This window comes from Haliotis cracherodii, unplaced genomic scaffold, assembly GCF_022045235.1.
Source record: "Haliotis cracherodii isolate W230 unplaced genomic scaffold, xgHalCrac1.p SCAF_12, whole genome shotgun sequence".
NCBI classification, from domain to species: Eukaryota; Metazoa; Mollusca; class Gastropoda; order Lepetellida; family Haliotidae; genus Haliotis; species Haliotis cracherodii.
Window position 1 is genome coordinate 28,735,305 of NW_027266267.1, and position 13,698 is coordinate 28,749,002.

Here is a 13,698-nt window from a genome sequence, read left to right on the forward strand (position 1 = left end):
GGATATAGCGTGTCTGGGGTTGAGATATAGGGTGTTGGGGATGGGATACAGCGTGTCTCGGGTTGAGATACAGAGTGTGAGGATGGGATACAGCGTGTTGGGATATAGCGTGTCTGGGGATGGGATATAGCGTGTCTGGGGATGGGATATAGTGTGTCTGGGGATTGTATAGGGGATGGGATATAGCGTGTCTGGGGATGGGATATAGTGTGTCTGGGGATTGTATAGGGGATGGGATATAGTGTGTCTGGGGATTGTATAGGGGATGGGATATAGCGTGTCTGGGGATGGGATATAGTGTGTCTGGGGATTGTATAGGGGATGGGATATAGTGTGTCTGGGGATGGGATACAGAGTGTGTCTGGGGACTGAATAGGGGATGGGATATAGCGTGTCTGGGGATGGGATATAGTGTGTCTGGGGATTGTATAGGGGATGGGATATAGTGTGTCTGGGGATTGTATAGGGGTAGGGATATAGCTAGGCTTTGGGTAGGATATGTGTTAGTAGGCTAGGATACAGGGTGTTGGGGACAGATAAAGGGTGGTGGGGGTTGCATATAGTGGTGGTTGCTGTAGAGATGTGAGGTGGGTGGGTTGGGATAATGGGTGGTGGGGTGGATACCTGGGGTGGTATATAGGGGTGGTTGCTGTAGAGATGTGAGGTGGGTGGGTTGGGATAATGGGTGGTGGGGTGGATACCTGGGGTGGTATATAGGGGTGGTTGCTGTAGAGATGTGAGGTGGGTGGGTTGGGATAATGGGTGGTGGGGTGGATACCTGGGGTGGTATATAGGGGTGGTTGCTGTAGAGATGTGAGGTGGGTGGGTTGGGATAATGGGTGGTGGGGTGGATACCTGGGGTGGTATATAGGGGTGGTATATAGTGGTGGTTGTTGTAGAGATGTGAGGTGGGTAGGTTGGGATAATGGGTGGTGGGGTGGATACCTGGGGTGGTATATAGGGGTGGTTGCTGTAGAGATGTGAGGTGGGTGGGTTGGGATAAAGGGTGGTGGGGGGTGCATATAGGGGTGGTTGTTGTAGAGATGTGCGGTGGATAGGTTGGATAACTGGGGTGGTATATAGTGGTGGTTGTTGTAGAGATGTGAGGTGGGTGGGTTGGGATAATGGGTGGTGGGGTGGATACCTGGGGTGGTATGTAGGGGTGGTTGTTGTAGGGTGGCTGAGTGTGTGTTGGGAGGCAGGGAAGGGTAGATGTATGGATGTAGGATACTGCCTGGGAGTGTAAGAGTAAATTGGTAACATCCGTGATGGGAGGAGTGGGTTGAAAGTGGACTCGGTTCGCAAAGACTTTACGAGCATTGATCATGTGGATCAATCATTGGTAGAAAAGGGACAAGTTAAAAATCACAAAATATTCTCATAAATTCAATTACACAACATTAACTTCCACCATGTTACTCCACATCAGACCATAACAAAGTTCACCACTCCGGGCAAGTTTAGCCGGTACATCAAACCATTGCCACGACTTGAGAGCAGACTGGAAATACGACTTGATGACCACATACTACAGCAGCGTGGCACAGGCTAATCATTAGGGGCGCTGTCAGACTGCACACAAAACCCCAGCAAAAGTTGACATATACATTGTTCATAATCATCGAGACAGATATTGATGAACGCATTGCACAGTTGTACAGGGAACTCTCAGACTTAAGGAGGATCATAACTAGCACTGACAATCACCAAATCAATTTAGTAAGAAAATTAAACCTGAAATGATGTAGGCAAATCATACTTTTCTTTTTTTCATATATGACCTCTATTACTCAGTGGTGCAAGTACAGGTTTGTTTGTTTGTTTGTTTGTTTGTTTGTTTGTTTAACACCACACTCAACAATCTTCCAGCTACATGGTCCGTAAATAATGGAATCTGGACCACACAATCCAGTGATTGACATCATAAGCATCAATCTACACAATTGGGATACGATGACATGCATCACCCAAGTCAGCGAGCCTAACCAACCTATCCCATTAGTCGCCTCTTTCGATAAGCATGGGTTGCTGAAGACTTGTCTAAACCGGATCTTGACGGGTCCAGCGGGAAGTTGACCTGGGTGTAATATTAACCATAAAATACCCTGTGTGCTAGTTCCGAGGAGGTTACGTTCCATCCCTGTTACTGTCGTGATATCAACATGTACATTCTCCAAGTAACCAACACCTGTGGGAATGAGAATCACCTCTTTTTTTTCACTCATCTGCAAAACTGATCTGCTACAAGCATAGTCGCCTTTTACTCCAAGCATGGGTTGCTGATAGGGCTGCAACGATACAGGAAGGTCACGATACGATATGCATCTCGATATTCTGGTCACGATATGATACGTATCTCGATACGCAATGATAAAAAAACCAAGACTTAATGCATGTCAAGATTGAACCTTTCATGATTTTGGAACATTCAAAATTATTTTATAATAACAAGACTACTGAAGTTGTTCAGCTTCAAAGTGGAACTTTCTCTAACTTTCCTTAAAAACAATTCAAAGTTCAAAAACCAGAAAATAATTAATGTAATTAATTTTGATGCAATGGTCGAAGAAATTGTATCTGAAATTATTGTTTTATCAGGAATAATATATTCCAATATCGTGTTACCTTAGTTGCAGCTTTTACTATATATATATTTCAAATTATAAGAACTACAAGCGTAGCATTTTGGTACTGGTGATTGCTGTTGCAGGATATTTTTATGTATGGAACAATTTGACCAGTCACCCTAGGGATTTCCCGCGCATGTATTTCGATTGCGAAAACGTTATGTTATTAGCCAAACTGCCACAAATATGACTTTTAACAAGTCAAACTATGGCATCTTTAATATATGTATCCATTCCCTAGCAACTAATGTCTGTTCAAATGCGTCAAAAGTGGTAATCTGACCGTGGTTGCTGTATCTCTTCACACACGATTTCACATAACTTAATGAAAACAATATTAAATGAAATTTTGAATAACATATATATATATATATTACAAAAACAAGTCCAGATATACAATGAACACGTTTTAATAACAAGATAGCATAATAATTGTATTGAATTGTGTACTTCAGTTCGGATTTGCTGACTGGTATTTTCAGTGTTATGTGCTTGCGGTGATCAGCTGATAATGTTTTTTGAGATGGGGAAAAACATCTGTCGGTGTAAAACCTGAGCTTATTAAAAATGTAAGTACGTTTTGGGGAGCCATGAGTTACCACGCGCTATAACCAAGTTAGCGGTTTATTGAAAGTCACAATAGCGAGGAAATGCTGTCCTTGAGATTTCTGTTCCATATCGTGGCGTATTGATAAATGGGCCCATGTTTATCGTATATCGTATCGTGGGTCAAGTATCGCGATGCACCGAAATATCGGTGTATTGTTTCACCCTTAGTTGCTGAAGACATGAAGAAGGGATGAGGACATTAGTCACACTAGTATAGATTGACGAAGTATCAAGCATCAAGATACCACCAACTCAGAACCTTTGGCTCATACCTCATTCTTTTATCCTTCGAAATTCAAGCTTGTCCGAGACTACAAAACTGTGCTTAGGACAAACACAACACCAATGACTGGTAAAAAATGTTATAATTCTGAAACAGTTCTCAATGCTTCAATCTGGCTACAAATTGAAACTGAACAAAACTGACAGAAAATGTAAACACAGTAATTTTGTCTTGTTCAAGGAGGACCAGCTACACTCTCTGAAGACTTGCCGAACTAGTTGAGTTCTCCCAAACTCTAGCTGTTTTACATGAACCACTAGTCCAAAATGAGCTCCAGACTAGTTTGGTGTGACCAACGGTGTCTTCCCCTGCTAACAAATGACATGTACTCACCTAGTCCAGACAGAGCATCCACTGCAGGTACACAACTCCATGTCTAAACTCTGAAATAAAGTAAACAGTATTAGTACAAGGCATTCTGTCCCCGAAACTTCAGCGTACAAGCCCCCAAAAGTCTGTTGGCAACATTTTCAATAGATTTTATTGTCACAATATGAACTACTATCAGCTGAGCTTGAAAGACCGAATAGAATATTACTAGCCTCGGGCTTCAAACTAGTTGCAGACTGCAAGGTAGAAAACATTTGGTGTACTTGCCCCAAAAAGTCTCTTTTCAGTAAATCTTAGTTTGCTGTTTAACGTCGCACTCAGCAATATTCCAGCTATATGACAACGGACTGTCAATAATCGAGTCTGGACCAGACAATCCAGTGATTGACATCATGAGCATCGATCCACGCAATTTGGATACGATGATATGCATCAAACCAAGTCAGTGAGCCAGACCACCCGATCCCGTTACGGGACCCCTCTTACAACAAGCATTGTTTTTCACGGCAAGCATGTGTTGCTGAAGACATATTCTACCCCGAACCTTCACAGGTCAGTAGATATTAGTGTTGTTATAGGGACTAAGCTTACAAGGTCAAAATTAATTTCAAACCTAGGGAGTATCGTGTTATGTTGAACATAATATTTGTCCTAAAAGTTAGAAACTCCTTGTGTTACTGTGCCTAGCTGGTAATAAGATCCTGCCTGTCTGAAGAACACACTTAGAATCACCTTTGTAAACAACAGAGTAGCAGCTAAAACTTTTTCATAAACATGACAAACACAGCTGACCATATGGACATTGTAAATGCACAGTGTGACTCACACAATAAACTTTGGGGACTCAGAAATAACAACAGGCAAGGCATGATATAGCTATATAAAACTTGCACATGTGCAACCTATTATTGAAAATGGCAACATACTATTTATATCTACATGGATTAAGGGCATATAAAAATAATTAATTTGTGTCTGGCTAACCCTTACTTGTCCACACAACAACGATCTTTGAACATACTGATTACCTCGAAGTTTTATGTAACATGCTACATCACTAGTCCTTGTACTATGTGTAATTTGTCATGTGGTCTTGGGTTCATCACACTGTGGGTACTCCAAGATTATTTGCACATGCTCCTATCACGTTTTACAGCAATATGTTATTAAGATATATAATTATGACACATTCATCTGTGATGTGAGATTTATTTATTCAGAATATTTATGCATCTATGTTCAAACTTTTGTTAATTTTGGGGACCAGGGTGCAATCTGGCTTAGTCTGGTGCAACCACTAGGTTTTCATGTCAGCATGCACCTGGTGCAATCTGGTTCGGACAGGTGCAACTCGGTTTTCACATCCACTTGTACCTGGTGCAATCTGTTTTGGACAGGTGCAACTAGGTTTTCACATCCACATGTACCTAGTGCAGGTTACATGAAGTTCCTTAAATCGAGCCCTAAACTTGCTGCTTACCTAACCTTGGTGAAGTGAAAATGACTGAGATTGAAGATGGATCTAAAGTAATCTTCTGGTTGGCAGTAACCTGACACTAAACATCATCAAATATGTTTCAAAAGGCTTTCTCCAACTCCATGTCATCTTATTTCTTGCCAGACATCTCTTTCCCTTCCCTTAGAAACGAACATATTTTGTCTATGAGTCCTTATAATTATACACAGAAAACCCCTAAAAATGGCATATTTCTACTAGTTCTTAAGGCCTTTGACACCTTACCCATTGGGCAGTTTGGCAAGGACTAGTGCCAATTTCTATCGCTGTTTAACTATCCTGCACACTTGAGTGCGACGCAACCACAACATATTCACTCTCCCGATTTTCTAAAACAGCTCCATTACGTTCCCATCAATGTCCACTGATCCCTTAACGACAACCCTCACGAGGCCTAAGTTTCATAAAAAACATTGCCTTTTAAATACAACCCACACTACCAGACAGCAAATGAAACATTCATAGGCCATACTACATAATACATACAAGTCAGCCTATTAAGCTTCCTATCTCTGCCTACAGTGCAATAGGTCCAGATACAACCGGCTAAACGCATCCTCGTCCGGCCTCGCCCACTTGCTGTTATCTGTTCAGTGTGAGGAAAGCTCTCACAAGCAATCCAACAATCACAGAATCCCACTGAAAAACCATTCTCCTCTTTGTTCTCATTTTCTCATTTTTTCCGACCCAACAAAATCTGTGCCGGACTTGAGAATCGAACAAGACTTGAGAATCGAACAAGAGGGCAATAACCCTGCTGCTTCCAGCAAGGCAAACCAGTGAGGAGACAATCCGTATTGGCTTAATGGTCTTTTGTTTTATTTAAGATTTCACAGCTCTTTTCAGGCAGACCACAGACCATGATCAGACCATTAATCTATCGCTGGCTTGACCACGCGAGCAGTTTATGGTCGCCAACCTTTCAGCCTGGCCACAATTGTCTCAAGGAGCCAGCCGTGTTCAATGAGACGATGCATCTGCGTCCAGATCGTGTGATGGTCAGCGTCTACGGTCTAGATGATCTCTGTTGTCCAGATTGCCAGACATCTTTCACTGCCCAAACAGTTTACACCAACAGCGAGAACAGTTCTCTTTAATTTACTGTGCTCAAACATGATTGTCTCCCTTGCCTAGCCCCTTGCTCTCACTAAATCGCTTTAGCTGGTGTCTGGTCGAGCGCAAAATTACTTCATAACTGGCTTCTTGTCGCGAGACGAGCGACTTCCTGTCAATTAAGGCAGTCCGCAAACGAGCACGACGTCGGCCATCGCCACAATACATGTAGACTGACTTGGAATCTAACTTAAAGTTTCAAAGTGCACAGCCAAGTACAAGTTACTACACCGACACACTCTCCCAGACGGCCATTGTGCCACGAGAGTCAATAGGGACCAACTGCATTACCACAGGGCCCGAGACTTACAACTTCAATAAATCTCCACATTGAAGATTTAATGTACCCGTGAAAGAAAATCACCGTCGCCATGGAAGTAGGGACGCTCAAGATGGGAGTTGAAACATGGTTTTTTATGCTCAAGATTTTGCAATTTCCATTACTGTATTAAAATCATTCATTCACAGCTGGGATGTAACAATTTGGTATCAAAGATTTAATATTAGAGCATCCGAAGATAATCCTCTTTTCATATGGAAGTGAAAGTTTTTTATAACACAATGTACCTGTTTGTAATTTTAAAATAGAGAACCACAATTTGTGTCGAATGTTATAAGGAGAACTGGGAAATGCTTTTGCAAATGATATTAAAGATAACAACCAGTGTCTTGCCCCACAAAGCTGAGATGAGGTGAAATGGGGCTTACCATCACGTTCAAAATCATAGCACTTATTTACCGAAGTGCATGCACGTGTGTGTGTGTGGCTGTTTCTACTAGTCCAGGCTGTAGTCCATTTTCAAATTGCTAGCCAACTGAAAGACCATGCCTCAGCTCAATGTTTTGTTTGTTTATTTGTTTGTTTGTTTTACACAGCACAAAGTAATATTCCAGCTACATGACGGTGGTCTGTAAATAATTAATAAGTCTGGACCAGACAATCAAGCAATTAACATTACAAGCATTGATCCACACGATTGAGATATGATGACATGCATCAGCCAAGTCAGCAAGTCTGACCACCAATCCCATTGGTGGCCTCTCACAAGCATGGGTTGTTGTCGACCTATCCTAACCCGGAATATTCATGGGTCTCCTCTGTTTAACATGAATACTCCATTCAGACACAGTATACTGACTCCAAGCAGACCAGTCCTTATCTTAGCCCTTAATGCCAAGCGCCAGGCAGGGTAATACAAGTACCTTCTTTTGATATGACAATGCCAGGGATCAAACCACTGACGTTCCGCTATCTGGGCAGATGCACTATCCAATTGACCAGCAAGGCAGTTCAGCCGTTTATGAAACGACCGCTTGATGGCTACTTTGAAGGCCAGCAGCAGCTTAGGTGCAACTTTGCATGAAACCCAAACAGATGGAATAACTTTCAAATTACAGACATCGGTTTGTCTAACGAAGCTATTATTCCAAGTGATAACCTTTCAGTTGAAAATCGAGAAGTCTCAGCGGTCCAAGTGGTATTTTGGCAGTGTCAAGGGAGGTAACTCAGGAAGACCAATAGTACATTCGTAGACATATCCCCTCCACTCCCCCCCAGCTTAAGTAATACACCACGGCTTTAGAATGTGAAAGTTCTGACACTCTCCACAATCATGTTGGACAGTTGCACCAGTGTTCAAAGAACAGTCCATGTTAATAACCACTTGTGGCATCAGTCTATCTCATGCATGCAGGCAGAATCAGGGCTGATTATGTCTTTGGTAAATTTGCCTATTTGGATCATCTTGGCTTATCCAGGGTATTATATCTCCATTCTAATTGATAAACACCCTGGACAAATTTACCATCATAGCTTCATTTTGGAAGTGATGTCAATACTCCCATAAACAATTTTCGTTTTGAATCTGGTTCTAAAAATAGCTGTCCAATCATTTTACACTGTTCTGTCATGAAGGAACTAAACTTTTGCAAGCTCTTTTGCAAGAACCTCTTGATGCATAAATCCTTTCCTCCCCTTGTTCAAGTACTCAGGTCTAATGGACAGAACATCTGCCCGGCGAGCGGCAGGTTGGTGGTTCAGTCACATGGACTGGACTAATAATTATGTAGTCTGCATCATCCTCATATTACAAATTTATATGTTCAACATTTAACATGCCACCCCCATATTCATATTAACTATAACCTTTAACCAGATAAACCAATATGTTCGACATCCAATATCCCCACCACCATATCAGCATCAAGCATGCCCTTTCAATATTACCCAAATCGTTTGGTCTACTTTATTCCATGAATTTTTAATTTCATTTTTCGTCTTTTATTCCCTTCCTCAGCATCTAGCTCCAAGCCTTGGCCTTTGTTAAATATTCATAGTCTCTATATCTACATCTGCATGTCTACCAATGAAGCACACCAATCCAAATGCCAGCTAGATCCCGCTATGCTAACCATCAATAATTAACAGCAAGTGTCTAGACTGAGGGCATACCAAGTCTGCAGCAAATGATCTCCTTAAACCTTACTTATCCAAGGGACATTTCAACAATGGGGTGTTCCTTTAACCTTACTTATCCTCCCAGGGACACTTTAACAGTGGGGTGTTCCTTTAACCTTACTTATCCCAGGGACATTTCAACAGTGGGGTGTTCCATTAACCTTACTTATCCTCCCAGGGACACTTCAACAGTGGGGAGTTCCTTTAACCTTACTTATCCCAGGGACACTTCAACAGTGGGGAGTTCCTTTAACCTTACTTATCCCAGGGACACTTCAACAGTGGGGTGTTCCTTTAACCTTACTTATCCCAGGGACACTTCAACAGTGGGGTGTTCCTTTAACCTTACTTATCCCAGGGACACTTCAACAGTGGGGTGTTCCTTTAACTTTACTTATCCCAGGGACATTTCAACAGTGGGATGTTCCTTTAACTTTACTTATCCCAGGGACCGTTGAGTTGAGTTGAGTTGAGTTGAGGTGGAATAGGGATTAACATTACGTTAAGATTGCTGCACTAATACAGCGACAGTCCTTGCCGAATGCCAAGCAGGGTGACATCTTTTAACGTCTTTTGGTATAATGCACCCTGGGATTGAACCACAGACATTCCGCTTTCCAGGCTGACACTCTATACACTAGACCGGGGAGCTAGTAAAAAGTAATATGAGGTTTGATGTTTTGTAGTGACGTTGAATGTTTGGTAGTGAGGTGGAATGTTTGGTAGTGAGGTGGAATCTGTGGTAGGGAGGTGGAATGTTTAGTAGTGAGGTGGAATGTTTGGTAGTGAGGTGGAATCTGTGGTAGTGAGGTGGAATGTTTGGTAGTGAGGTGGAATCTGTGGTAGGGAGGTGGAATGTTTAGTAGTGAGGTGGAATGTTTGGTAGTGAGGTGGAATGTTTGGTAGTGAGGTGGAATGTTTGGTAGTTAGACGGAATGTTTAGTAGTGAGGTGGAATCTGTGGTAGGGAGGTGGAATGTTTGGTAGTGAGGTGGAATGTTTGGTAGTGAGGTTGAATGTTTGGTAGTGAGGTGGAATGTATGGTAGGGAGGTGGAATGTTTAGTAGTGAGGTGGAATGTTTGGTAGTGAGGTGGAATGTTTGGTAGTGAGGTGGAATGTTAGGTAGTGAGGTGGAATCTGTGGTAGGGAGGTGGAATGTTTAGTAGTGAAGTTGAATGTTTGGTAGTGAGGTGGAATGTTTGGTAGTGAGGTGAAATGTTTGGTAGTGAGGTGGAATGTTTGGTAGTGAGGTGAAATGTTTGATAGTGAGGTGGAATGTTTGGTAGAGTGGTGGAATGTTTGGTAGTGAGGTGGAATGTTCGATAGTGAGGTGGAATGTTTGGTAGTGAGGTGAAATGTTTGGTAGTGAGGTGGAATGTTTGATAGTGAGGTGGAATGTTTGGTAGAGTGGTGGAATGTTTGATAATGAGGTGGAATGTTTAGTTGTGAGGTGGAATGTTTGGTAGTGAGGTGGAATGTTTGATAGTGAGGTGGAATGTTTGTTAGTGAGGTGGAATGTTTGATAATGAGGTGGGATGTTTGGTAGTGAGGTGGAATTTTTAGTGGTGAGGTGGAATGTTTAGTAGTGAGGTGGAATGTTTAGTGGTGAGGTGGAATGTTTGATTGTGAGGTGGAATGTTTGGTAGTGAGGTGGAATGTTTGGTAGTATGCACTTGTACAATCTTCATTTCCTTCCCTTCTTTTGAAACTGGAGAGAAAAAAAAGAACGGATTTTTTTCCCCATCATATATGTTGATGATCTTAGGTATTGTATATGACTAGTGGCTATCATTAAAAAAACAGCACATCAATAACTGAAGAAGTCATGTTGAGTTCTGTAATGTTACACTGATGTACAAGACATCTCAACCAAGAGGTTGCATTACAAGATGTCACACAAGAAAACAGTTTTTATGTTCCTTCATGACTGAGAGAATGAACAGAGTATCTTAACCACTGTAGTAATGAAAGTATGTAAGTGTTTCAGGACTGCTTCTGACAATGGTTTAATGAGAGATGGGGACATACAGGCAAGAGGTTAGCACTTTATCGGTGTTACAAAATAAGGGGGTCCTCGACGTCTCCCCTGGTGTTTGGATCTAAGGACGCCTAAATGTTTAATGTTTACACACATTAAATGATCAGAATGAGTATGCCCTAATAACCATAATGTTAGTTCATATCTTTCCTCCAAGTGTGTAGCCAATGCCAAGTCTGATATCAACATGAACACAGCCAGGTAATACGATCAACATTCCACAGAACATTACACAAATGGCAAATTTCAACAGTGACAATGCAACCATTAGAACATGATCTGGTAAAAGCAGGGAAGATAGCTGTATTAAAGTCGCTGATGTTAATAATTAAACAATTGCTGAACTTGTAGACTGTGTATGAAATAACCTACTGTCTAGACTCATAATGGAGGCATTGTCAGCATGCATTATCTCATCAGGGGAGAAACTCCAGAGTATGACATCTATTACTGAACAGTGACAGTCACCTACCATGATGACAGATCACAGAAGTACTTGACTGGGGCAAGTGGCCATCGGTATACAGGTGGTGAGGTAACTCAGTGGTTGGTGGTACAGAGGGTGGGGTAACTCAGTGGTTGGTGTTACAGAGGGTGGGGTAACTCAGTAGTTGGTGGTACAGGTGGGGTAACTCAGTGGTTGGTGGTACAGATGGGGTAACTCAGTGGTTAGTGGTACAGATGGTGGGGTAACTCAGTGAGTGTGGTACAGAGGGTGGGGTAACTCAGTGGTTGTATAAAGATGGTGTGGTAACTCAGTGGTTGGTGGTACAGAGGGTGGTGTAACTCAATGGTTGGTGGTACAGATGGTACGGTAACTCAGTGATTGGTGGTACAGAGGGTGGGGTAACTCAGTGGTTGGTGGTACAGAGGGTGGGGTAACTCAGTGGTTGGTGGTACAGATGGTGGGGTAACTCAATGGTTGGTGGTACAGATGGTGGGGTAACTCAGTGGTTGGTGGTACAGAGGGTGGGGTTACTCAGTGGTTGGTGGTACAGAGGGTGGGGCAACTCAGTGGTTGGTGGTACAGGTGGTAGGGTAACTCAGTGGTTGGTGGTACAGATGGTGGGGTAACTCAGTGGTTGGTGGTACAGGTGGGGTAACTCAGTGGTTGGTGGTACAGATGGTGGGGTAACAAAGTGGTTGGTGGTACAGAGGGTGGGGTAACTCAGTGGTTGGTGGTACAGAGGGTGGGGTAACTCAGTAGTTGGTGGTACAGGTGGGGTAACTCAGTGGTTGGTGGTACAGATGGGGTAACTCAGTGGTTAGTGGTACAGGTGGTGGGGTAACTCAGTGGTTGGTGGTACAGGTGGGGTAAATCAGTGGTTGGTGGTACAGATGGTGGGGTAACTCAGTGGTTAGTGGTACAGATGGTGGGGTAACTCAGTGGTTGGTGGTACAGATGGTGGGGTAACTCAGTGGTTGGTGGTACAGATGGTAGGGTAACTCAGTGGTTGGTGGTGCAGAGGGTGGGGTAACTCAATGGTTAGTGGTGCAGGTGGTGGGGTAACTCAGTGGTTGGTGGTACAGATGGTAGGGTAACTCAGTGGTTAGTGGTGCAGGTGGTGGGGTAACTCAATGGTTAGTGGTACAGAGGGTGGGTTAACTCAGTGGTTGGTGGTACAGAGGGTGGGGTAACTCAGTGGTTGGTGGTACAGATGGTGGGGTAACTCAGTGGTTGGTGGTACAGAGGGTGGGGTAACTCAGTGGTTGGTGGTACAGATGGTTGGGTAACTCAGTGGTTGGTGGTACAGATGGTGGGGCAACTCAGTGGTTGGTGGTACAGAGGGTGGGGTAACTAAGTGGTTGGTGGTACAGAGGGTGGGGTAACTCAGTGGTTGGTGGTAAAGGGGGAATAAATTAGAGGTATTGAATTGGCTTTAAGTCTAGACAGTGTGTCAACACATGAGTTTTAAATTTCAATGTCATTCTCTAAATATTTTAAGTGCGCTTCCGTTATAGAAAAGAAGAGCAGGAGTAAAAAATCTCACATTTTAAGTTTCCAAATGCAGCAGAGTCATGTTACCAACACTGGTAGATGTGGGGAACACTGCCAGTGGAAGTCAGACAGACAACACAACAGCACACTTGACTGACTCGAACACACAAGAAACATACACATAAATGGTCAGTTTGAAATTTGGATAAAAGTCACAACCTTGTCATAATCCCGAACATCAAAATAAAAGACTTAGGAGATTTTAAATAAACACAAAACAAAGAATGAATATGACAGCATTCCCCTAGTCTAAACCCTGGCGCACGGATCCTGACTTGTAAGCTTGTGTTATTGGCAGATGTTGTGGCATGTTATGCAGAGTTACTTCCCCTGAAAACCGTCCATTTCAAACAGAACATTTCATTCTTAACATATTTTAAGTACATGAGAAAATTTGTTTGATCACGTTTTGTGGAATAATAGCTTGACTGGAAGAAGGCCAAAGTTCTAAGTTATTTCATCCAATAATTTAAATGGACATGCACTAAGATATTCACCTTCTTGACTTTGAATAGATGGAGTTCAGTCGTCATTATGCTAACTGATGAGATCTTGTAATAGATAGTGAATAGTTCTGGAAGCTCCCATACAGTATTTGTTTCATTGTTACAAACAATATTTAGCATGACAGAATCTAAAGAACACCTTCAGGTATTGACTGTTGTGGTTGATCCTGCATCGAATGTTACCTCCCACTGTCAGTAGGTGAGTTTGGTATTAATGTG

The 13,698-nt window shown here is 42.6% G+C and overlaps 1 protein-coding gene across 1 annotated transcript in view; it reads right to left on the reverse strand.

The window, feature by feature from the left end:
* Positions 1–13,698, reverse strand: part of LOC139458324 (uncharacterized) — a 71,142-nt gene that overhangs the window by 29,021 nt on the left and 28,423 nt on the right. The window contains exon 4 of the mRNA XM_071239712.1: positions 3,853–3,902. Coding sequence (XP_071095813.1) covers positions 3,896–3,902 — 7 coding nt within the window. The 3' untranslated portion in view covers positions 3,853–3,895. The remainder of the gene's footprint in view (positions 1–3,852; positions 3,903–13,698) is intronic.